General features: G+C 41.8%; 1 protein-coding gene across 3 annotated transcripts in view; it reads left to right on the top strand.

Annotated features, from left to right (window-relative positions):
* The window catches only part of ZNF804B (zinc finger protein 804B), a 353,090-nt gene that overhangs the window by 165,118 nt on the left and 160,537 nt on the right, over positions 1-27,435 (top strand). The window contains exons 1-3 of one of the 3 annotated variants that reach the window (XM_075125869.1): positions 6,328-6,441; positions 9,240-9,341; positions 9,467-9,699. The exons of 1 other annotated variant lie outside the window; for it this stretch is intronic. In XM_075125869.1, coding sequence (XP_074981970.1) covers positions 9,547-9,699 — 153 coding nt within the window. In that variant the 5' untranslated portion in view covers positions 6,328-6,441; positions 9,240-9,341; positions 9,467-9,546. Of the gene's footprint in view, positions 1-6,327; positions 6,442-9,239; positions 9,342-9,466; positions 9,700-27,435 lie in introns of those variants that run through there. One more of the 3 variants, XM_075125868.1, reaches the window with a different exon arrangement.

The following is a 27,435-nucleotide window of genomic DNA, read 5'->3' as shown; positions in this document are numbered from 1 at the left end:
AGGTAGCTAGTGACTGCTGCTGGATAACATATTAAAGTAATTTTTTGTGCTTTGCAATTGTCAAATTGAAAGGAACTTGTTTCTTGTAAAGGTAATTGTGCTGCATTTAGATGACACTTTTCACTGCTTTGTTTTTCCAAGAGTTTGAGACCAATGACTTATACCGCAGTGCTGGCATATGTACATAAGCAAAACAGCCTTCAGGCACTCACCATCTGTGTTTAACTGTCAAAAGTTATATAAATGCCAATTAATGCAAATATTGACAATTCATTGGATCATAGTATCATAGAATATCAGGGTTGGAAGGGACCTCAGGAGATCATCTAGTCCAATCCCCTGCTCAAAGCAGGACCAATCCCCAACTAAATCATCCCAGCCAGGGCTTTGTCAAGCCTGACCTTAAAAACTTTTAAGGAAGGAGATTCCATATAGTCTCTAGGTAATGCATTCCAGTGCTTCACCACCCTCCTAGTGAAAAAGGTTTTCCTAATATCCAACCTAAACCTTCCCCACTGCAACTTGAGACCATTACTCCTCATTCTGTCATCTGCTACCACTGAGAACAGTCTAGATCCATCCTCTTTGGAACCCCCTTTCAGGTAGTTGAAAGCAGCTATCAAATCCCCCCCCCCCATTCTTCTCTTCCGTAGACTAAACAATCCCAGTTCCCTCAGCCTCTCCTCATAAGTCATGTGTTCCAGTCCCCTAATCATTTTTGTTGCCCTCCGCTGGACATTTTCCAATTTTCCCACATCCTTCTTGTAGTGTGGGGCCCAAAACTGGACACAGTACTCCAGATGAGGCCTCACCAGTGTCGAATAGAGGGGAATGATCACGTCCCTCGATCTGCTGGCAATGCCCCTACTTATACATCCCAAAATGCCATTGGCCTTCTTGGCAACAAGGGCACACTGTTGACTCATATCCAGCTTCTCGTCCATTGTAACCCCTAGGTCCTTTTCTGCAGAACTGCTGCCGAGCCATTCGGTCCCTAGTCTGTAGCGGTGCATGGGATTCTTCTGTCCTAAGTGCAGGACTCTGCACTTGTCCTTGTTGAACCTCATCAGATTTCTTTTGGCCCAATCCTCTAATTTGTCTAGGTCCCTCTGTATCCTATCCCTACTCTCCAGTGTATCTATCTCTCCTCCCAGTTTAGTGTCATCAGCAAACGTGCTGAGGGTGCAATCCACACCATCCTGCAGATCATTAATGAAGATATTGAACAAAACCGGCCCGAGGACCGACCCTTCGGGCACTCTACTTGATACCGGCTGCCAACTAGACATGGAGCCATTGATCACTACCCGTTGAGCCTGACAATCTAGCTGGCTTTCTATCCACCTTATAGTCCATTCATCCAGCCCATACTTCTTTAACTTACTGGCAAGAATACTGTGGGAGACTGTGTCAAAAGCTTTGCTAAAGTCAAGGAACAAAACATCCACTGCTTTCCCCTCATCCACAGAGCCAGTTGTCTCATCATAGAAGGCAATTAGATTAGTCAGGCATGACTTGCCCTTGGTGAATCCATGCTGACTGTTCCTGATCACTTTCCTCTCCTCTAAGTGCTTCAGAATGGATTCCTTGAGGACTGCTCCATGATTTTTCCAGGGACTGAGGTGAGGCTGACTGGCCTGTAGTTCCCAGGATCCTCCTTCTTCCCGTTTTTAAAGATGGGCACTACATTAGCCTTTTTCCAGTCATCCGGGACCTCCCCCGATCGCCATGAGATTTCAAAGATAATAGCCAATGGCTCTGCAATCACATCCGCCCATTCCTTTCGCACTCTTGGATGCAGCGCATCCAGCCCCATGGACTTGTGCTCGTCCAGCTTTTATAAATAGTCCCAGACCACTTCTTTCTTCACAGAGAGCTGGTCACCTCCTCCCCATGCTGTGTTGCCCAGTGCAGCAGTCTGGGAGCTGACCTTGTTAGTGAAGACAGAGGCAAAAAAAATAATTGAGTACATTAGCTTTTTCCACATCCTCTGTCACTAGGTTGCTTCCCTCATTCAGTAAGGGGCCCACACTTTCCTTGACTTTCTTCTTGTTGCTAACATACCTGAAGAAACCCTTCTTGTTACTCTTAACATCTCTTGCTAGCTGCAACTCCAGGTGTGATTTGGCCTTCCTGATTTCACTCCTGCATGCCCAAGCAATATTTTTATACTCTTCCCTGGTCATTTGTCCAATCTTCCACTTCTTGTAAGCTTCTATTTTGTGTTTAAGATGAGCAAGGATTTCACTGTTAAGCCAAGCCGGTCACCTGCCATATTTACTATTCTTTCTACACATCGGGTTGGTTTGTCCCTGTAACCTCAATAAGGGTTATTTAAAATACAGCCAGCTCTCCTGGACTCCTTCCCCCTCATGTTATTCTCCCAGGGGATCCTGCCCATCAGTTCCCTGAGGTTGTCAAAGTCTGCTTTTCTGAAGTCCAGGGTCCATATTCTGCTGCTCTCCTTTCTTCCCTGTGTCAGGATTCTGAACTCGACCATCTCATGGTTACTGCCTCCTAGGTTCCCATCCACTTTTGCTTCCCCTACTAATTCTTCCCTGTTTGTTAGCAGCAGATCAAGAAGAGCTCTGCCCCTCGTTGGTTCCTCCAGCACTTGCACCAGGAAATGGTCCCCTACAGTTTCCAAAAACTTCCTGGATTGTCTGTGCAGCGCTGTACTGATCTCCCAGCAGATATCAGGGTGATTGAAGTCTCCCAGGAGAACCAGGGCCTGCGACCTAGTAACTTCCGTTAGTTGCTGGAAGAAAGCCTCATCCACCTCATCCCCCTGGTCCGGTGGTCTGTAGCAGACTTCCACCACAACATCACCCTTGTTGCTCACACTTCTAAACTTAATCCAGAGACACTCAGGTTTTTCTACAGTTTCATACCGAAGCTCTGAGCAGTTGCTCAGTTACTGCTCTCTTACATACAAGGCAACTCTCCCACCTTTTCTGCCCTGCCTGTCCTTCCTGAACAGTTTATATCCATCCATGACAGTACTCCAGTCATGTGAGTTATCCCACCAAGTCTCTGTTATTCCAATCACATCATAATTCCTTGACTGTGCCAGGACTTCCAGTTCTCCCTGCTTGTTTCCCAGGCTTCTTGCATTTGTATATAGGCACCTGAGATAACTTGTTGTTTGTCCCGCTTTCTTAGTATGAGGCCGGAGTCCTCCCCTTTCGTGCTCTCCTGCTCATGCTTCCTCCCGGTATCCCACCTCGGGGCTTTGGTCTCCTTCCCCCGGTGAACCTAGTTTAAAGCCCTCCTCACTAGGTTAGCTAGCCTGCTTGTGAAGATGCTCTTTCCTCTCTTCGTTAGGTGGAGCCCGTCTCTGCCTAGCACTCCTCCTTCTTGGAACACCATCCCATGGTCAAAGAATCCAAAGCCTTCTCTCCGACACCACCTGAGTAGTCATTCGTTGACTTCCATGAATCGACGGTCTCTACCCAGGCCTTTTCCATCCACGGGGAGGATGGACGAGAACATCATTTGCGCCTCAAACTCCTTTATCCTTCTTCCCAGAGCCACATAGTCCTCAGTGATCCACTCAAGGTCATTCTTGGCAGTATCATTGGTGCCCATGTGGAGAAGCAGGAAGGGGTAGCGATCCGAGGGCTTGATGAGTCTTGGCAGTCTCTCCGTCACATCGTGAATCCTAGCTCCTGGCAAGCAGCAGACTTCTTGGTTTTCCCGGTCAGGGCGGCAGACAGATGACTCAGTCCCCCTGAGGAGAGAGTCCCCGACAACCACCACCCGCCTCCTCCTCTTGGGAGCGGTGGTCGTGGAACCCCCATCCCTAGAACAGTGCATCTCATGCCTTCCAATCAGCGGAGTCTCCTTCTGTTCCCTTCCCTCAGATGTATCATCTAGTCCACTCTCCACATTAGTACCTGTGGAGAGAACATGGAAATGGTTGCTTACCTGTATCTGTGCTGCTGGTACATGGACGCTCCCCTTTCTTCTTCTGGAGATCACATGCTGCCAAATTTCTTCACCGTCCTCCTGTCCCCGCTGCGCGGCCTGCTCTGAATCTTCAGAATATTGTGCCCGTAGAAGCATATCCTGATGTCTGTCCAGGAAATCTGTCCAGGATCTTTAATACCTGCTTGGACAATAACAAAAGACCAAACCAAACTATGCAGGCACATCATTAAAACTAACTTACAATTACACTTGTAAGTACACTCTGACCAGGAGTGGTTTTTAAGGAATAATATCTCAGCTTCAACAGAACAGTGTGCCAAGGCCTAAAGTCTCATTTTTGGAAGTAACTGGCAGATATTCCCCAACCTTAGCATGATTGTCTCTTTGGATATGAAGTCCCTTCTGAAAATATGCAGTGGCACTGGTAGCAGAATAGCCAGACTATCCAAAATGCTTTGTGTTTGGAGGTATGCCCATTTCTGTCTGTCTATCTTCAATATCTTAAAGCAAAGTGGTCTCCCAGAACCTTCCCCAATGGAGAGGATTGGTGGTTCAGTGGTTAAGACACTGACTGGACTCAGGAGATCTGAGCGCACTTAGACAAATCACTTAGTCCAGCAGGAGCTGAATCAGGTCCTTAGTCTCTTTGTGCCTCAGTTCGTCACTTATAAAATGGGGAAAGTAAATCCAGGTGTTGTAATACGTTAATTTTTGTATGTGAGCTGCTCACGTACTTCTGTAATGGGTGCTATATAAGTAAGTAGCGAGTGAGTGCAACACTGGTTATATTAGTAAGTGTGGGACCAGATCCTTCTGTGTTATTGTCCACTAAATTCTTGGGCCTTTCTGTAGACACTTCTACAGAGAAAGATCAGGCTTAATGCCACTTTGAGAAGAAACAGTCTTTGGTAGTCTCAATTATGGAAGGGTGATCTTCCATAAAAACCTGAGCCTGCAAATGCAAAAGTAAGAGCATTACCTAGTCTATCTGTGCAATAACATCACCTAACACATACATGCAGTGAGACCTTGATTATCCAAATAATCATGGGAGACACCGAATAAAAAGTATGGATTATAATAAAATTCTGGATACTTTCAGAGATATCGGGCAACATGCCCATGTTTCAGATAACAAAGTTTCAAATAATTGAGATTACTGATAGGGAGAATACTTAGGCAAGTTGCTTAAGTGCCCATAGGTTCAGTATCAGTGCTAAGATTCAAACTCCAAGTTCTTGCCTGCCAATCATGTATCCAGAATACTAGACTGTCCCTCTCTGCTTCAAAACTCTGACTAAAAATCTCACTCCCTATAAATACAGAGGCAGAAATGGAAGATGGGTCATGAGAAACCAACCAGGATCCTTGGAACCCGTTTAAAATCTTAATGTTAAAATAAGGAGTTTGAATTCAGTCTGTGCACCAACCAACAACTAGCCCAGAGCACGAAGCAGCAGATAAGCGGCATCTTTTCTGCTCTCTCCTGACAACACTTGCCACTGCCATGTTCTTCACCTACTGTGGGCAATCGAGCAGATACTTTAGTTGTGTTATATGGCACGCACTACAGCAGTCCACTTATAGAGTCAAATACCGCATGCATGCAAGTTACCAGGAGAGAGAGAGAGAGAGAGAGAGAGAGTAAAAAGAACAAAAAAGAGACCCAAAGAGGCCTGTCACAACTGACCATGTACAGTACATGCTCCCTAGAAATGTTTAACATTTTATTCATTCTAAAATGTAAAGAATGCTGAATTTACTAGTTTAATTATTTGCTTTTAATTTCAAACTAACTACCTTATAAAAGGGAATGAAAATTGATTTTTCTAGCAGGAATGGCTGGCAGAGCCTGACAGAAGCTATTTGCCATTTCATCTGAAATAATTATGTGAATTGTTTTGGTTTGCCACCCTTTCCGCCCTTTGTGTATTATTACATTACTGTTAAACCAATTGAAGTTCAGTAAACTAGACTCCTACAATATATTAAATAGATCAGATCATAGTGCTGTTCTCTAACACTGGGGAACAACGCCCTTTAGACTGACTTGGAAAAGCTCACCAATTCCCAACTATTCACTCATTCAATAAAGGATGAAAAGCAATTCGGTGGTTTTATCTCGAGTCAGGGGAAAGCTCAAAATAAAAATATCCTCTTGATGTTTTCCTTGAAGATTTCTCTCATGTAATCGAAGTTACTCCCTCTCGAACCTGTGAGGCACTTTTAAAAATGGAGAGAGGTCTCCCTTTACACTTGATACTGTTAATGACATTCGTAACCTCTTTGTGAAAGGACATGGGAAACAAATATACTGTTGCTATGCGTTGTTAACAAAGGAAACATTCAAACCCTTTTTAGGAACTCTACATTGGCTCTATGCCATGGGACAAGTCCCTACTGGGGTGAAACTCACATAACTGCCTATGGTGGCTTTAGGGTCACTTTGCAGCGGCGCTCTCCATGACAACTGAGTTGCTACACAAAAGCCATGTTTGAGAACAATGAGAGGTAAGGATATGAGAGGTTTGGGCATTTATTTTACTTGAATACCCTTGGCAAAGGTGATAAAAACTAGGATTTCACCTTTAAAATCAATCAGCCTGTTAAAAGTCCAATTCATGAAGCCAGATTGTACACACAGCAAATAATCTGATTCTTTGTGAAAAATCAGCCAAGATGAGAACGGACTTCTACACAATCATTTTTAGCGAATACTAAGAACTATGCAGACGTGGCTCTATTTTTCTCAACTGTTCAACAACTAATCTGTTTTGGAGACAAAGAGCATGTACAGTGCGTCTTCCTGTTACCCCACATATTAATGAGATTTTTCTTTTGCAACATCTTGGTTGCAAAAGATTCAAACACTAATGACTATAATTTGCATGCATCTCTTTTGAAGTCTGTATTTGATGCCACGTCTTGACACCCAAGCAAAAGTTTTCAGTGTTATACATTAATAACTGTTTCATATTTTTGTACTCAAGAAATCTGTGGATTAACAGTCACAGCAATAGGTTTACTTATGGGAATAAAACTTTTTCATTACTATTAGTCAAAGTTTCAGGGCAGGATGAAGAAGGTGAAGTGGTTCCATATATATGAATCCTGCTTTACTCAGAAACATGTGTTTGTTCTGCAATGCCTTGCAAATTTTACCTGTAGAAGGCTGGTGCTAAGTTTTTCCTCCTAGGCAACAAACGCTTGAAAGAAGGAAATTTGGTTTAATAATCTATTGATGGCATAAAGGCAGTTTCTATATGTTGTTACATTATTTATGGGAGGAAATGGGAATCATATAGAACCCCCCTGAATTTTTAGAGCTTTCTAACCTGTATTTTGACAAGTAACAAAATTATCTTAATCTAAAAGAGAATGGAAATGATGTTTCACACTCATGCAATACAGCCCTGCCTATTATTGGCTAGTAGAGGGGGTCTTTAATCTCTCAGACAAAAGTATAGAAAGATCCAGTGGCTGGAGCTGAAGCTTGACAAATCCGAACTGTAAATAAAGTACACATATTTAACAGTCAAGATAACTAAATGTTGGAGCAGCTTACCAAGGGATGACAGCTTTCAGAGTAGCAGCCGTGTTAGTCTGTCTCTGCAAAAAGAAAAGGAGGATCTGTGGCACCTTAGAGACTAACAAATTTATTTGAGCATAAGCGTTTGTGAGCTACAGTTGACTTCATCAGATGCATTCAGTGGAAAATACAGTGGGGAGATTTATATACACAGAGAACATGAAACAATGGGTGTTACCGTACACACTGTAACGAGAGTGATCACTTAAGGTGAGATATTACCAGCAGGAGAGCGGGGCTGCGGGAAACCTTTTGTAGTGATAATCAAGGTGGGCCATTTCCAGCAGTTGACAAGAACGTCTGAGGAACAGCGCAGGGAGAGGGGGGAAGGAATAAACATGGGGAAATAGTTTTACTTTGTGTAATGACCCATCCACTCCCAGTATCTATTCAAGCCTAACTTAACTGTATCCAGTTTGCAAATTAATTCCAATTCAGCAGTCTCTCGTTGGAGTCTGGTTTTGAAGTTTTTTTGTTGAAGAATTGCCACTTTTAGGTCTGTAATCGAGTGACCAAAGAGATTGAAGTGTTCTCCAACTGGTTTTTGAACGTTATAATTCTTGACGTCTGATTTGTGTCCATTTATTCTTTTACATAGAGACTGTCCAGTTTGACCAATGTACATGGCAGAGGGGCACTGCTGGCACATGATGGCATCTATCACACTGGTAGATGCACAGGTGAACGAGCCTCTGATAGTGTGGCTGATGTGATTAGGCCCTATGATGGTGTCCTCTGAATAGATATGTGGACACAGTTGGCAACGGGCTTTGTTGCAAGGATAGGTTCCTGGGTTAGTGGTTCTGTTGTGTGGCGTGTGGTTGCTGGTGAGTATTTGCTTCAGGTTGGGGGGCTGTCTGTAAGCAAGGACTGGTCTGTCTCCCAAGATCTGTGAGAGTGATGGGTCGTCCTTCAGGATAGGTTGTAGATCCTTGATAATGCGTTTGAGAGGTTTTAGTTGGGGACTGAAGATGATGGCTAGTGGCATTCTGTTATTTTCTTTGTTGGGCCTGTCCTGTTGTAGGTAACTTCTGGGTACTCTTCTGGCTCTGTCAATCTGTTTCTTCACTTCAGCATGTGGGTATTGTACAATTAACTTAGGCTTGAATAAAGACTGGGGGTGGATGGGTCATTACACAAAGTAAAACTATTTCCCCATGTTTATTCCCGCCCCGCCCCCACTTTTTCCTCAGAGGTTCTTGTCAACTGCTGGAAATGGCCCACCTTGATTATCACTACAAAAGGTTTCCCGCAGCCCCGCTCTCCTGCTGGTAATAGCTCACCTTACCTGATCACTCTCGTTACAGTGTGTATGTATGGTAACACCCATTGTTTCATGCTCTCTGTGTATATAAATCTCCCTACTGTATTTTCCACTGAATGCATCTGATGAAGTGAGCTGTAGCTCACGAAAGCTTATGCTCAAATAAAGTTGTTAGTCTCTAAGGTGCCACAAGTCCTCCTTTCCTTTTTACCAAGGGATGTGGTGGATTCTCCATGAAAATATCTTCTAGTTCAACCAAAAGTAAGGGGCGGATGTAGGAATCACTTGGTACAATTTTATAGTTTGTGCTATGCAGGATGTCAGACTAGATGATCAGATTGCAATGGTCCTTTCTCATACTGAAATCTATTAATTTATTTTAGTATCCTAAATTCCCCAAAATCATGAAATTCTGAAATTCTTCAGTTTATTACTTTGCATTTTTTTCTGCTTTAGGTTACTGAAGTTGTTGCTTGGGCTTTTTGGACTTCCCAGCATGCAATGGACTAAGTGACATCATTAGCACCACTACAGCATGAGTCTACCTGTGAGGAAATGGTAAGTCAGCTTTTCTTCAATACTGAGCGGGTCTCTGTTTGTTTTATTTAATATTCTTATTTTGTATCCTGTAGGTATAGATCCACTCAATGTTGAAGAACAGCTGACTTACGTTTTTCTTTTAGGCAGACTAAACTCCCTCCTCCATCACTGATCAGCGGTGATACTAACATCCCCAGGTTATTGAATTTTGGAATGTCTGAGCATGAACAGGAAGTCAAGCAACCCCATGGCAGCAACTTGGATACCTCAAAACAGAAAACAAACCCCACTAGCTAAACAACTGAAGAATTTAAGGAAGTGTATGACTATTTTTGAAGTACTTTTGTCCAAAGTGGGAATTTGTGCATTCAAGACGGTAAGTGATGAATTTGTCTATTTTTTAAAATTTTTAGAAATGGATAGTTTTATCATGTATGCTAGAATCATAAAGCATATAAGGAACTAATAAATAAGCATGAATTGTCAGCAAGAACTTACCTATGGAAGAACACAACACACATTGGCACAATATAAGATACAATATTGTAGCATAATCACCCAGCTGATTACTAATACTAAACTAAGTTACTGTTTTATCTTTATATTTTTGCAGAAAATAATTGTAATACACTCTAATCAAATAAAATTCCAAACATTAAGATTCAATGTACCTTAAAGTATTAGTACCTCTACACTAGTCTAAATATTGCACCTCTGAAAATCAAGCCACCGATATAGGTGCCTTAATATGAATTTAAGTATATTCTGTACGGGCCTGATCAAAAGGCCACTAAATTCAGAAGGAGTCTTTCTGTTGCCTTTAGTGGGCTTTGAATCAGGCATTATATCCTGTACAATATATAATGTTATACAAACTGGAATTTTTACACCAACTCACATTTGATACACACAGCGCCTGTCAACACTTCAAGCTGGGGGTGTAATTCCCAGCTTGAGGAGACATATCTGAGCTAGCTCTGATTGAGCTAGTGTGCTAACAATAGAATGTAGCTGCAACTAGCGTTAAAATTGCTGCATTATGCCTGTTCCAGAGACACGACCCTACAGCTTTGCGGATTTGGATTTGGAGGCCTCATGTAAATTAGCTCGTTACCTGAGTTGGCAATCTAGGGATCATACTCCCCCCTGTCCTGCATAGTATTGCCACCTGATCACTGCAGGGGTGAATTCTTCCTAGCCACTTTTGTTCCCACTGAAGCAAGCATGTAAATTGCACTTCCTTGTGCCTAAGAGGGAGGGATGAAGCCTGTAAAGCCTGTAAAGTAAAATTTGCAAGCATTAGTACTGCAGTATACTGGCAAGGAAATGGACTGCTTAAGTGCTGCCAAACCATTAAAATAGCAGTAACAATAACTATTGTATCTGTCAACTTGAAACTTGTTTCCCTTGTTCTGGCTGTCCAAACTTCTGGTTTAAAGTTATACAACGCTACTGGCTTGTGCAACCCCCGCTCCCCTCTGGCTTCCTCTTTTGGAAGTGGAAACACAGTGCATATTTCCTTGGCTACTTTTGTTCTTTCCTGACCTAGGTCCCGATTCAGCAAATCTTGAGTAGTCACACTGTCTTCATAAGACTACACCTGTGCTTAAAGTTATGCATGGGCTTAAGTGCTTTGCAGGATCAGGACTCTGGCATGTTTCTGAATATTTCAAATTCTACAAATATATATTGTGACAACGCTCTGTCCTTGTCTCCATGGGTCCCACATTTCCTGGCAGATTTCGCTAGCCTCAGAGGCTCACTGTGACCCTCCATGTAACCCTTCTCTCTCTAGAGACAAGGGTCACAGTCTACTGAGCCATTTTCATCATAAGCCAGCAAGGGAGGTGAGGAGAAGCTATCCTCCCTTGCACAGTCTCTGTTGTCTCCCAGTCTCAGTGACTAATCGGGGGGGAGGGGCAAAGGGGGGAGCCCAGGCCCACCCTCTAATCCAGGCTCCAGCCCAGAGACCCTAATAGTATCAGCTATGGTAGCTGACCTTTTAGAAACATGACACATACAATTCCCTGGGCTACTTCCCCACAGCAGCCCCCACTTCCTCAAGCTCCACTTCACCCTTACCTCAGGGCCTCCTTCCTTGTGCCTGATATGGTGTGTACTGCTTAGTCTCTCCAACAGCACAACTTCCTCCCACAGCTCCTGACATCCACACCCACCTAACTAACTGGGAGGCTTTAAACTAGTTTCAACCAGCCCTGATTGGCTTCAGGTGTCCCAATCAACCTAGCATTCTCCCTGCCTTCTGGAAAGTTCTTAATTGGCCCCAGGTGTCTTAATTGACCTGGAGCAGCTGCCATTTAACTTATCTTGGTACCAGGGATTTGTTTAGCCTGGAGCTAATATATCTATCTCCCACTACTTTTCTATAGCCATCTGGCCTTGCCCAGTCACAAGATGTGACTTTCTGTATCTTGAGTTACCTTTCCCTGTTGTCTTGCTACAAGTCAGAATTGCCAAAGATTGCTGCCATAATGTTTTTGTGTGAAATTTTAAGTGTACAGAATTGTAAGAAACAGGAAATTCAAGCAAAGATTGAAATTAAAAATCTAATTACAAATGAGATCCAGAAATTGTGGAACCCCAAAAATTTCATAGCAAAAAAAATTCTGGAGGATCCATAAACCATGCAAAGCAAATTTAAAAAAGGCGTGTGTATGAAATCCTACTTTAAAATATCACCATATCTATCCAGAAGTATTTAAACAAAGATCTATGTACAAAACAGACGGATTCCCATTCATTTGTTTATTTTGTCTGGAAAGATATTTGCTATGATGACTGCAACCGACTTTCTCTATTTGCCAAACTCACTATGCACAGAGGAAGTGTTAGGAAGACTGTGTGTTGTCACTTACATTTTTCTTACATAAATTTCTAGTTGCTCAGATGCAAACGTACTAAAGTGAAAAGGTTTGATTCTCCACTCACACAAATGGTGGAGTCAGGTAGGCTGTGGAGTTACACTGAAGTCAATATAAGGAGTACTTGTGGCACCTTAGAGACTAACAAATTTATTTGAGCCTAAGCTTTCGTGAGCTACAGCTCACTTCATCGGATGCATTCAGTGGAAAATACTGTGGGGAGATTTATATGCATAGAGAACATGAAACAATGGGTGTTACCATACACACTGTAACAAGAGTAATCACCTAAGGTGAGCTATTACCAGCAGGAGAGCGGGGCTGCAGGAAACCTTTTGTAGTGATAATCAAGGTGGGCCATTTCCAGCAGTTGACAAGAACGTCTCAGGAAAAAGTGTGTGGGGGGGTGGGCGGGGGAATAAACATGGGGAAATAGTTTTACTTTGTGTAATGAGCCATCCACTCCCAGTATCTATTCAAGCCTAACTTAATTGTATCCAGTTTGCAAATTAATTCCAATTCAGCAGTCTCTCGTTGGAGTCTGTTTTTGAAGTTTTTTGTTGAAGAATTTCAACTTTTAGGTCTGTAGTCGAGTGACCAAAGAGATTGAAGTGTTCTCCAACTGGTTTTTGAATGTTAAAATTCTTGACGTCTGATTTGTGTCCATTTATTCTTTTACGTAGAGACTGTCCAGTTTGACCAATGTACAGTATCCCCGATAATGTCACGGCAAACCTGGTGGCTGAACTTTGTGACTTTGTCCTCACCCATAACTATTTCACATTTGGGGACAATGTATACCTTCAAATCAGCGGCATTGCGATGGGTACCTGCATGGCCCCACAGTATGCCAACATTTTTATGGCTGACTTAGAACAACGCTTCCTCAGCTCTCGTCCCCTAATGCCCCTACTCTACTTGCGCTACATTGATGACATCTTCATCATCTGGTCCCATGGAAAAGAAGCCCTTGAGGAATTCCACCATGATTTCAACAATTTCCCTCCCACCAGCAACCTCAGCCTGGACCAGTCCACACAAGAGATCCACTTCCTGGACACTATGGTGCTAATAAGCAATGATCACATAAATACCACCCTATACCGGAAACCTACTGACCGCTATTCCTACCTACATGCCTCCAGCTTTCATCCAGACCACACCACACGATCCATTGTCTACAGCCAAGCTCTACGATAGAACCATATTTGCTCCAACCCCTCAGACAGAGACAAACACCTTCAAGATCTCTATCAAGCTTCTTACAACTACAATACCCACCTGCTGAAGTGAAGAAACAGATTGACAGAGCCAGAAGAGTACCCAGAAGTCACCTACTACAGGACAGGCCCAACAAAGAAAATAACAGAACGCCACTAGCCATCACCTTCAGCCCCCAACTAAAACCTCTCGAACGCATCATCAAGGATCTACAACCTATTCTGAAGGATGACCCATCACTCTCACAGATCTTGGGAGACAGGCCAGTCCTTGCTTACAGACAGCCCCCCAACCTGAAGCAAATACTCACCAGCAACCACACGCCACACAACAGAACCACTAACCCAGGAACCTATCCTTGCAACAAAGCCCGTTGCCAACCGTGTCCACATATCTATTCAGGGGACACCATCATAGGGCCTAATCACATCAGCCACACTATCAGAGGCTCGTTCACCTGCACATCTATCAGTGTGATATATGCCATCATGTGTCAGTAATGCCCCTCTGCCACGTACATTGGTCAAACTGGACAATCTCTACGTAAAAGAATAAATGGACACAAATCAGACGTCAAGAATTTTAACATTCAAAAACCAGTTGGAGAACACTTCAATCTCTTTGGTCACTCGATTACAGACCTAAAAGTGGCAATTCTTCAACAAAAAGCTTCAAAAACAGACTCCAACGAGAGACTGCTGAATTGGAATTAATTTGCAAACTGGATACAATTAAGTTAGGCTTGAATAGATACTGGGAGTGGATGGCTCATTACACAAAGTAAAACTATTTCCCCATGTTTATTCCCCCGCCCACCCCACCCCCACTTTTTCCTCAGACGTTCTTGTCAACTGCTGGAAATGGCCCACCTTGATTATCACTACAAAAGGTTTCCCGCAGCCCCGCTCTCCTGCTGGTAATAGCTCACCTTAGGTGATTACTCTTGTTACAGTGTGTATGGTAACACCCATTGTTTCATGTTCTCTATGTATATAAATCTCCCCACTGTATTTTCCACTGAATGCATCCGATGAAGTGAGCTGTAGCTCACGAAAGCTTATGTTCAAATAAATTTGTTAGTCTCTAGGGTGCCACAAGTACTCCTTTTCTTTTTGTGAATACAGACTAACACAGCTGCTACTCTGAAACCTGAAGTCAATACTGTTCCTTCAGTTTATGACTGGCATAAGCGAGATCAGAATCAAGTTGATGTGTTTGCATACCTCCAACTGAGCACAGAATTTGGTCCTATTAACTGTGTACATTGCTAAAAACATTTTTAGCATTTATTTTAGTTTAATATGCTGTCCTTTTTCACTACTGTTAATATAATGGTGAATCATGATAATGTGAAATTATAATTAAAAATATAGAGGGGTTTAAATTCACATGGCAGAGTATACCAGATGTAGCAATCCTGCACTGGCAGGAGACTGCCTTGTTGACCTAATACTGTAGGTGTTTTTCATCTCTGACTTATATGGTTCTATTTTATTATTACTGTGGTTTTTAGGTTAAGATCAGATTGTTATCCTTGCCATGTCATTTAAGTGTAGTTACACAGAAGTAAACAGTCCAGAGGGACTCTCTTTCTACATTATCATCCTATATTTTAAGACACCCAACAGCAAGCAGCTCTGAATGTAGCACTGAGCCCTTTACAGCTTTGAAAATGAAAAAGCTTTCAAAGCAGGGTTTAAAAAAAGTGCACAGCTGAAATGAAAATCAGTAAGAACAGCTAGTCTGTTCAGTGCATCTTGTACCTCTTCACACAATTTTCCCTCATGGGGTTGAGATAAAAAAAAAAGAGTGTATCTTAGTTGTGTATAATTAATGTCAAGGAACTCTGACTGTACAATGACACAAACTATATTACTGTGAGCAAGCAGTAAAAAGAAATCATGATTGCTCAGCACTTTATACTAGAGAATGACGGAGAAAGTCACTTTAAATTAATGGTTTTAAGGCCTTGATGTTGCCCTGCCACTTTTCATAAATCTTTTCTGAGCTATATCTCCTGTGAAAAGGGGACTTCACAGGCACTTAGGGAATACCAAACAGTAAATTTTTCAGGAGAATACTGTTCTTTACATTTTGCTTCAGAAAGCTTCAGAAAGAAGTATTCGGCATTTAGTGTGATGTTTATATTCTACAGACTGCAAAAAGGTTTCATCCTTCTCAAACAAGATACCTCTCTTCTAAAGGCCTCCTAGACCTGTATTATAAAAAGTTGACTCCTTCTGCCCCCAATTAGTTGTGTTTAAACTTTACAGAAGATAACTATTCAAAGGATCATTCCACCTCTACATGGTGGAGTTCACCTCTGGCCATCACCAGGCCTACATGCCATTTAAGTGAGACTTCATATTGCCTAGGCCTTGAGATGGCACTCTGCACAAGGGTGACTTTCACCCCCCACCAGGTTCTTCCTATAGTCATAAGTTCGTCACAGTTTCAGCTCATAACTAGCATGTTCATGAGTAAGTAAGGTACTCCTTTGTACAGTTTGTCTTTGAACAAGTAAAACAAGTGATCAGCAGAAAAAAGTCCCGTCCCCCGCCCTAGGGCACACAAATATTCAGGGATGGTTCTTTTCAGTATTCACAGCTGTGACATTATTTACTGGAGTTCCTTGTAGACAGGAGGTCAGCATTGCTGTATATCTTGTAAAATATCAGTCACTTGGTGTGAACCCAGTGTCAGAGAGCACAACTCAATCAGTTTAAAACAATGGGATGTCTTTGCGAATATTTGGGCACTTCCAAATATTTGGGAACACAGTGGGGTTGGGAAATACCAGTGTGCATGTGCCATAGAGGCTTGGTGTTTTGGTAGCAACAGCATGTTTCCTGCTGACATTCCTCAAGATACTCAGTACTTCCCCCTCAAAACCTCTTCTGGATCTTCTATCCAGCAGAACTGGTGTCATACGTACTAAAGCAGCTCTAATAAATAGCTGTATCCTCACATACATGTTCTTTTCAGAGGGCTGTATAAAGGAACAATGAAAGTCTGCAGGTTAATAGATGTATTTCACATTGACAAATTCATTTAGCATAAAGTGAACAAGGAATCAGTAGATCACCTACCTTAACACATCCAACAGCTACTTATGCTCCCGCTAGTACCACACCTGATGCCAAAGTGCTTTTTTTACCTCTACATTCTCTGCTACTGAGTCCTAAAACACTTGAGTGATAGCACAAGGGACTCCCTTATGACTATCATTTGCTAAAAACAATCCCTTATGACTCCCTCAGGACTGCTTCAAAATCATTCCCAGTGTGATACGTACAGAACCACTAATGCATTTTGTTACTAAAAACCACCACTTCTTGACAATAGAATCCTGAAAGGGATTCCTACAGGAAACTTAAATATGAAGTGAAATCCTGTGATCCTTCCACAAACTAAGCCATAAGTGTCACAGTTCTGGGCAACTGCATCTGTATTCCACCTTCTGTGGTCCAGCAAGGGCCCCCACTTGAGGCGGTCTGCTCCTCCTCTGTCATGTCTCTCTTCCTCCTGAACAGAATATTTCCAGAGTGCACAGCTCCCTGCCTGTACTGTGACCTTCCCAGCAAAGTCAGGCTTTACTCTTCTCCTCAGCGATGGTAAACAGTGCAATTGTTACAGTTAATTACCATACAGCTCTTTCCAAGCAAGCACATTTATTCTTAAGGTAAAATAATTACAGAGGAAAACATATTAAGAACAATAAAAGAATGTACGTGCATGCTAATAAGTTTACCAGAGATTAACCCCTCATTCTGACAAGGGCTGTAGTTGGTGATAAGTCTTTTAGGCCCCCCCCACCAGGTTCTTCCTATAGTCATAAGTTCGTCACAGTTTCAGCTCATAACTAGCATGTTCATGAGTAAGTAAGGTACTCCTTTGTACAGTTTGTCTTTGAACAAGTAAAACAAGTGATCAGCAGAAAAAAGTCCCATCCCCCGCCCTAGGGCACACAAATATTCAGGGATGGTTCTTTTCAGTATTCACAGCTGTGACAATATTTACTGGAGTTCCTTGCTAGCAGCTTCCCCTACTGGCTAACATGGAACTCTTGCAACAGCAGCCATGCAGCTGCTTGCAGGATTTGTGTCCACCCTGACTCTGCACATCCTCTGCTGTGACCTCCCCCATCTAATGCAGGATTCAAACTCACCATCATAGCATGCCAGTCTTTGCTGGTAATTCTCCCTGTCCAACAAACCCTGTTAGGAGCACAACTCACAAGACACTTCCTCCTTACCCCTTATTTTATCCTGGAGTTCTATGCTGGAAGCAGGACAGCTGATAGTTTAAACTCCGTGACTCTATTAATTTTTACAGGTTACTACTCAACTACATGCAGTGGGTCACTGGATAGTAAAAATTAGTTGGCTTATTTCTCTGCCTCTGTCAAACAGAAGTGCCAGAAAGCCCAAATAAGTTGTTTTTAAAATGCTGTCTAAAAAACAGATCTTCTCTCAAGTCCCCAAGAAGCAAAAGCAATTTCAGAGAAAAACCAAGATAAACAACAAGAAAAATATGAAAGCAAAACAGCAAGATCTGGTTGTGTATTCTCTTGAAACACCAAGTGTTAATCACAGATTGCAGCAAGGAAGAGAGTGGAGGAAGCAGAGAAAAGGGTGCTAAGAAGGTGACATTTTGTGATTGTGAATGGTACAGTGATTACGATACATCCTCTTTCTGTAAAGGATAACATGTATCAGGCTGAAATCTTGGAAATACTGTCTGTGAGTGATGCCTGATAGGGAACAGTTTTGCTATTTCTTAATAGAGAATTTGTTTCCATTATTGGACTATGCACAGGCTCAACACCCAACTCAAACTGTTGGTTGGATGGATAGTTGGGTTGCAGATCAAGTACTTATATGCCCCTCATGACCACAGTACCTGAACACTTGCACTGCATATACGGTCCAGTTGAATATTACCGAGATGAAACAGACATTTGGTCCTACAGGCTTAATTTATAAAACTAAAATCTGCATTTTATTTTTTGCTATGTAACTTGAGGAGATTGTAGTAGGCAGATGAGATGACATTTCAAGCAACTTTATCTCAAACAACTTTCTGTGTACACAGAAGAAATATAAAGAACATAAATTTTGAATTCAGGATAGGATATCTTGTGTGTGTTACACTGAAATGTCTTCCTGATCTGCACATAAGGAACTGAACAGATGGCTCTCATATGGAAATCCAAGCTGTACCTTTTTTTCTGGTGCAGAACACTGATCTGTACAGCTTCATTAGGTTCAAGGTTTTACTCACACCCTGCCATTAGGTTTTTATGCAGAGCTACTATTGGTTTCAAATAAATTCCACATTACAAAATAATGGCTGGATATAGTCCCAGGTTTTCCAGTTCCCTTCTGTAGTAGTATCTTTCTACTTTCCAGTTACGAGTTTTCTCTACTAGCATGTCAGTCTACTGAGCTTTAGATAAATTAAGTTTTTGTTAAAACAGAAATCCTATATTGCGTCACTGGTACTGGTACTTTACATTTTTCCCCCTTATCTTTGCTTTATAGGCCACAGATCCCCATATATCTGCAATATGAAACTTGCTTGCTACTAATTACATTTGCTATATAATATCAAATTAATTTTCTAATATGGTCTATTACAAAACTTCTTTAGTTGCCAGTGATGAAGATTCTTGGGCAGTCTTAGTCACCCACTTATTAGTACCGTTCTACTTATGACAAGATTACATGTGTTCAGGTTTTTAAAATGCTTAAACAGCAAGGTGCATTTACTTTGCTTTATATAAGAAACTGATGAACGTGCAAGAGAAGGTTAATGCAATGGGCAAAATTAATCAATTTCAAGTTTCAACTAATAGCCTTAATAGTTGGGCAAATCGCATCAAAGGTTTCTGTTAGATGGGTGCTAAGGCTAATTTGACAGTGTCTGCCATTAAGAAACAATTACTGGCTTTAAAGTGGCACTTCTCTTTATCTTCCTTTTTAAGACAAATGAAGGCAAACTAAGAAGCAGCACGGAGGAGAAAATATTGCAGCTAACAATAAATTGCTGGGCACATGGCTCAAGTTCATTTCACTTGCATACTTCGTAGAGCAATAAAATGCAAGAACTACAACCTTACCTTGCAGCATTTTGTATTATGTAAGTAAAACATATATGCTATACATGTGATTTAGAGAAGGGATGCTACTGGATGTGTGTTTCTTAGAGTGGTGGTTCTCAAACTTAGTTGATCAGGCCCCCCCTTCTTTGTGTCTATAGTTGTTTACATCCCTCCCCTCCCAATTACACATACTGGCACCCAGCTCTGAAGGCAGAGCAGAGAGTAGTGGCTGCTGGCCGGGCGCCCAGCTCTGAAGGCAGAGCAGAGAGTAGTGGCTGCTGGCTGGGCACCCAGCTCTGAAGGCAGAGCAGAGAGTAGTGGCTGCTGGCTGGGCACCCAGCTCTGAAGGCAGAGCAGAGAGTAGTGGCTGCTGGCCGGGCGCCCAGCTCTGAAGGCAGGGATGTGCCAGCAGCAGCTCATAAGTAAGGGAGGCAATGTGAAAAATTATATTTGTCATCACTTTTCACAGCAAACTTACTGTCCCGTTGCCACTCGTGTTTCTGCCCTGCCGCTGCCACCCTGGGGCTGCTAACTGGAGCCCCACTGCCTCCAGGTGAGGGATTGGGTGCAGGGGAAGGAGATCCTGAGCCCGGGTGATGGGGCTCCGGCTGACCCCTTTATTTCCACCTCCCGGGTGTGCATGGCCCTTTTGCATGAGCCCCAGCTACCTGGGGCTGACAGCCAGAACTCTTAAAAAAAAACCAAAAACCCTCCCCAGCTCACACCTCCCTTGACACATTCCCATGCCTCCCTCGGGAGATCTTCCCCTTAGTTTGAGAACTGCTGTCTTAGAGCAATTTTCATTGCACTACTTCAACATTATCAGCTAAATGCATTGCTGTCAGGCTGTGGGTTCCTGGCAGTAGAAAGTCTGTCTGGAGCAGGATGCAACAGTGCCAGCTTCCCACAATCCTGGCTCCACCAGGAAGTCTGAAACTGGCTGGCACATAAAGTCATAGAAATGTAGGGCAGGGAAATGTGGGAGGGTGCCTGATGTGGACATCCAGGAGCTGGGCTGATTCCAGAATGAGTGGGGTGAGATGGAGAGAGAGAATGAACAAACATAGGGTCTACTCTTGCACTGAGAATCATGCAGGGCAGCGCACAACCCACATACAGGATTGGGGTCTGAGTTCTAAAGCTCTTTGCTTTTGTGGCTCTGAACCCTAGCCTTGATTTTACCACTAAGATAGGTTTTGTTTGGGGTTGGTGGAGGCTTTTTTGGCATTGAATAGAATATAGGCAGCAACATCAGTGCACATATTTCAAGGTATTGAAACTAGCAAACCTTCACTCAAATGATAAACATCCTGCTATTTCTGTGAAACTGGACTCATCAAACTGTCCTTCTGCTGTTGTAAATTCTTTACTTCAAACTAACAAAGTCTAAATATTTTATTCAAAATCTAAAAGTCTAAATTCAGTTTGTTAACCTCTTCTGCACTGTATTACATCAGATTGCTTGCTCAGGAAATCCAGTAAATGTGTTTGCATTTAGGGCAGATATTCAAAAGTGCTTGCAGCAGCAGGTCTGATTCCAGACTTGTTTTTTCCCCATAGGATCCACACATTTGGATGGACATTCCATACAAAAGTGTTGCCATACTATATGCATGCTCTGGCACTAGTGAAGAGCCTAATGTTCTTCTAAATGGATTGAACTTAATGTGCACTGTGCCTCTACACAAAGTAATGACACATTTTTTCTTGCAGTGTTCATAATTTAGATGATGAGTCATTGACGTTCTTCAGAAGGCTTTGCAAGTTGCTTCATTCTCATAACTTGTTTTGTTATCAGAACTGTTCTTTCTCACAATCCTAACTTGCAGTCTTTACAAGTCTGAAATGTATAACGGCTCATTAGGAACCTAGACAAGGCAGGGAGGGGAAGAACAAGAAAACAAGCAAGACTATGATCATGAAAGCATAGAATCAAGTAGCACTCAAAATAGATGAATCAGGATGAAATCAAAATAACACAAGGCACAGATCAAAGCTGACCCGGAAACTACAATACCGTGCATAATAGTATCTTTTTTGTTGGTTGATATTTTCTAAGACAAGGGAGATGTTGTTTACAATTCTCATTACCAAAGAATGGCATTGGATACCACTGTTAATAATTCACACACACATCCAGCTGAAAAGAGTAAATAGATGGCAGCGTGCGCATAGTATGTGTACAGTATAAATACTTTATTACTAACACCACAGACATAATGTATTATCTAGACAAAATGCTCAGCAAGCTGTGAACATCGTAAACTAAGCAAAGTCCAAAGAGTGGTATGGGTAGGTTTCATTTTGATAGTGGTGGTAGTAAATGCATGGTTAAGGTCGTTTTCTCTGGAAGTAAGATTAAAGTCCCTTTCACAATTCAGTGATTGAATTTAGTGTCTGAATCTACTATAATTAATGACCAGAATATAGTTTAGATTTTCCATGACATCTGGATAAATTAGTCCCTAACATTTCAAATAACATTTAACAATCAGTTTTGAAATTTTGGTCCTTACAGCCACTCTCTTCTTTCTTCAAAAAAAAGGACAAGTCACTAAAACTCTAAACTTTCCCACACGTCCATCCTCACAAACTCTCAGACATAGGCCAGCTCTCCAATGTTTCAGTTTACCACAAAAAGAGTTATTTCCCTTGTTCATCACAAACTAATTTAGCTCTGCAAAGAAAAGCTTACAGATAGCCTAGAAGTGCTAGCTTCTTCCATTTTCTTAAGCTGTCTGCCTGGCTCACTACTCTGTCCATCCTGACTCGCTGCTCTAGTCCTTCCCCTACCCACCTCTGCTACATGACAGTCTTCGGGAGTTTTAAGTCCTGGTCTGATGGATGAGGTAAGATTAAATCAGATTGGGATCTCACTCTGGTGAACCATTTACCAGATAGAAAATCTGCCTCCATTACAGACCTGGAAGCTGTGCTTCTCAGACAAATTTGCCTGCAAATCTTCACTTCTCTCTGACCCCTCCTACCATGCCTTAGGCCCATCAGCAACAGACGTCTCTGAGGAGAGCTGGAGCCGAAGTAGAGCTCACTGTTTTACTATCGAGGCAGCTTCTCTGTCTGGCAAACCTCTGAAGATTTGCCAAAGTAAAGTTCTGATCTCCCAATAGACTGGGGTTGGGGCTTGGATGTCAGAGGAGCTAGGCTGAATAGTAGTCAAAAGCTGGGCCCTGAGAAGAAGGTTTCAGCACACTAGGGTGAAAAATTGGGACAAGGCAGAGGGTAACAGGTGCTATATAAGAACAAGTCTTGAATATTGAGACTGTCCCTATAAAATCGGGACATCTGGTTGCCCTATAGCATACATCAAACTAGGGGACACAGTGGACTATCAAATAAGCTGCTAGTACAATGCTGGTACAATGTGATTCTTAGCTGTATAAACAGGATATTAAATGGGAGGAGGGAGTTAGTTTTACTGCTATGTAAGGCATGGGTGAGATCATTACTAGAATACTGTGTCTGGCAAGATCTGGCATCCCTCCTTTAAAAAGAATGCTGAAACATTGGAGAGCATTCAGAGAAGAGTCCCAAGAACAGTCAGAGGTCTAGAAAAGAGGTCTTTCAGTGAGACTTAAGGAGCTCAATGAACCAAGGGGATCAAAGAGATGCAGAAGAGGTGACTTGTTCATCGTCTATAAGCACCTGCATGATGAGAAGATATGATACTAGAGGGCTCTTTAATCCAGTAGACAAAAACATAACAAGATCCAAAGGCTGGAAGTTGAAGCTAGATTATTTTGAATTGGAAATAAAACACATATTTCTATCACTGAGAATAATTAACCATTGGAATGGTGTCCTTAGCCTCTATATGCCAGAAGCTGGGACAGGGGATGGATCACTTGATGATTACCTGTTCTGTTCATTCCCTCTGGAGCACCTGGCACTGGCCACTGTCGGAAGACAGGATACTGGGCTAAATGGACCTTTGGTCTGACCCAGTAGGGCCTTCTTATGTATGAACAGGCTGCCAAGTGGCGAAATGGATTCACCATAACTTGGAATCCTTAAATCAAGATTCTATGTCAGTCTAAAAGATGGGCTCTAGTTCAACCAGTTGTAATTGGACTTGATGTGGATGATGTTCTATGGCATCTATTATGCAACAGGTCAGACTAGATGATCCTAATTGTCCCCTTCTTGCCTTAAAAGCTGCGAAAGCTTCTATCTGAGCATATTCCTTGACAATAACTAACTATAAAGGGCCATATTGTTAAAACCCACAGCACAGCAACAAAAAAACTGGTTTATCTCACAGAGTACCGGAAAATTGCTCCCTTCAAGGACCTCGGGCATCTGTGAGCCATGAAAGCTTCAGCCACTGAAGAAGGCCACTTCTATGCTTCTCTCCAGAACCTCTCTCTTCCATAGCAGCAGAGCTTCTTGGGTAGCCAGGCATCTTCTACCTAAAACTGATCTGTGCTCTACTCCCTTTACATGGGGAGTTAATGCAACCAGAATAAACTCTCACTGGTTTGGGCCTGGAGATATTTAACATTAGCCCCAGCAGCATATTAGAAATGTATTATAGGAAATATCCCTGCACTTATAGGGGGATGGACATGATCTTATACAGCAGGGATTTTCTATCTCTTATTTCTGTTATTATTTTGACTGTTTTTCTTTAACAAAAGTATCACATCAGGGTCATTTACATGAAGAAGTCTGAAGTGCCAACGTTGTTCCGAATTCTCAGCTTTAATTGTGTAACTTAGTGCAGGTGTTTAAAAGTAGCATAGTGTGCAGTAAGAAATGTTACAACACTAAAATGTACCTTTATCATTTAGCTAAACACAAGTTCATAAATATTAAAGATATGTTCTTCACATATCTCCTGGATTTTGATGAACACAGAAAGCTGGTGTCTGTTTACAGTATGTTTAGAAGGTCAATAATTATCACTAGAAGTTATAATTAAAACCTAAGTCTCAATAAACAATGGATAAGAGTGCTAGTTTTGGTTGACAATGCAAGAGGAAAAATATTTCCTAATTGTCAATTTGAAGAATTTGGCTCATTATTCTTTACTGGAGGAAAGGAAAACTGAAGAATCAACATATCACAGCTCACCTTTCAAATGCATCAACCTGGAATGTCAGTTACATATTTTGAATTGTTATAAAGAAGATAGTCAATGAACTGAAATGTACTAAACTTATAACCAGCAAAAGGAAATACTACTTTATTCATGGTGTAGCCAACCTGTAGACTTCACTACCATTGAGACAAATACTGATTGATTTTAAAAAGGCCTGGATCATTTTGTGATGATTAACAATATATGCAGCCATATAAGCAAACATAATGATGTAGGTTATCAAACCTCTGTTTTAGGAATTTTAAGCCTGTGTTTGTTAAGAAGGCATTTTCTCCGTTCACAATGTTCCATAGTCAACTAGTTATTTAAACCATTGACAGCATGTTGGTGCCACAGTTAGGAAAATGCTAGATGAATTAATGGACTGATTCAGCAAAACTCATTTCTTCCTTTGCTTGTATGAGGTCACTCTGTAACACATCTCCTCCCATTACCTCCTCTTCAGTTGTTAAGTGAACTCTGTTTTAATCTTGCTTTTTTTCAGTCCCTTCACACAATCTTATCATGTTGGTGTGAGGACCTTCTCCTTTGCAGCTCCTGGACACTGTTAGGAATACTAGTCAACAGTTAATGCAGCATTAATTATTTCAGGTGCTTCTAAGTTGGGGCATTCCCATGGTTTGGAACAAAGGTCAGCAGGGGAGTCCGTGATACTGCAGTTGTGATGCTAGGGAACACATGAGAGAGTAGCAGGGTACCCTAGAGTCAACACCCAGGCAGAGAGCCTTTGTGCAGATGGCCCTGGTCTCCTTGGGATCACTGCAGATCCGTGAGGCTTAATAAACCATCTATTAAGTTTGTTATTCAGTACAGGCTAAACAATGTGCCCTGAGTCAGGGGGAACACATAGCTGTACTGCTCAAAGAGCATACCAGAGGACAAATTATGACTGAAAAAGGCAGATTTGAGTCAACCAAAACATTCTGCAAATTTGTGTCAAATTCACCAGCTTGTTTTTGTAAAAAAACACAGTTTGGGAAAAAAAATCAAAATATTTTTATTTGAGACAACTTTTCATTTCAAATTTTATCTCAATTTTATTTTTTAAAAAAATCTTTAAAAAAACCTTGAAAACTAACTATTTTTCAACATAAAATAATATCAATTTTTTTGGTTTGCCTAAAAATTAAAAAAAATGTTTAATTTTTGTTTGGCTAGTGAACCAAGAAAATCAATTATTGACACAACTCCAGTTATGACTCAGTCACAATTCCTCCTGTCCTCCCTTCTTGGTCTGGTAGGGGAAGCTAGTGATTTAACCACTTTTCAAGGAGCAGCTTTCTCCCCTTGGTGTGCCTGGCTGGTGAATGGCAGGGATTGCATGGGTGGGATGAATGGGGGCTCTTCTCAGTCTCCACACTCACTTGCCGGGTGGGTGTATCAGGCAAGTACCCACTGTTCTCCTGTGGATTGAGTCAAAATCTGAGCAGGAGAAAACAAGGGAATAAATGTGGCTTTCTTGTCCCCCAGTTACCCTATTTAGGCCTATGATGGTCTATCCCTGTGTTTCTATAAACTGTACTATTCACCATTTGCTCTTTGTTTTTTCCATACATAGAACATTTAACTCAGCTTATCTAATCAGGGATCAGAAATAGTACACATGACTTCAGTAACCAATCACAAATAATAACAAATAATCAATAGCTGAAGCAGTTTGTGGCAATCTGGAATTTGAAAAATATACATCCAAACTATTTGAAGAATACTTACAAATAAACATCGTCAAAGAAAATCAGGATTGGTTTATGAATGACTCACTAACCATAAAATGGGCTAAATTCATAACAAATATTATTCCTATCTAGAGATGGTCAAAATTTTTCCACTGGAACTTTTTGGCCACAAGTGTTCAAACTGAAACATTATGCGGGAATGTGGTGACTTTAATGAAATTCCATCAGATTCCTGCTTCGTTTCCTGCCGGTTTGACCACCTGACTCCTCAGATTTCCAAGCCTTTTCAATGCCATGGGAGCCCACCAGGCAAACTGCCTCTGAGCAGAGACTTCAAAGGCTTCTGGGGTCCCCTGCTGTTGGGGGTAGAACTGGGTCTCCCAGGACTTGCAGGCTCCCCGAGCTGTCCTGCTCCATGCCTGCTGGGCTGCCAGTGCTCTGGGCAACTCAAGGAGCTTGGAATCATTTAGAAAAAGTTGAAATTAAATGTCATTTTGACTGTTTTAAGATGGAAATTGGAATTCCTGTTCTGTGCGAAATTTCAAAAATTCATGTCTTGTATCGGTTTTGGAGCAATTTTGTTGTTGTTAAATTTTGGAATTTCCCATGGAATAGGAGTTCCAGTTCCTTGCCAGCTCTGTTCACAACAAATAACTTGGCCAGCTGTATTCCGACATCTGTTGAGGCCTTAAATGTACTAACTACAAATGCAAATGAATATAGAATTCTTAGAGACAGTTTCAAACTAATTAAAGCCTAGAGCTCCCAGTATTTCCAAATTTCAGAGAGTACAGCCCAAGTTAAGTTTAGTAGTGTTAAGTAGCTGTTTTTAAGGGGGGGTCACACTTAGCCAGTTACATACTGAGAAGTTTCATCCAAAAGTGGAAATGCATAAATAGAGTGACAGCTTGTAAGGGGTGAATGGCTTATTTTGTATACTATTAGGATCAGCATTTTGTGTCTCTACATTCAATAAAGTGATAAATCAGCACATATCTTGTTTTGCCCTACCAGTGTGGCTGTCAAAGCATGAAAAGGGTCCTGTGGTTCACTAATTTGTCATTTTGATTAGGTTGTTTCAGTGTTTCTATGAGAAAATTGGATAGTAGAA

This window comes from Caretta caretta, chromosome 2, assembly GCF_965140235.1.
Source record: "Caretta caretta isolate rCarCar2 chromosome 2, rCarCar1.hap1, whole genome shotgun sequence".
In the NCBI taxonomy this organism is placed as follows: Eukaryota; Metazoa; Chordata; order Testudines; family Cheloniidae; genus Caretta; species Caretta caretta.
Note: the sequence above shows the minus strand (reverse complement) of the source record. Positions and strands in the feature narration are given on the sequence as shown.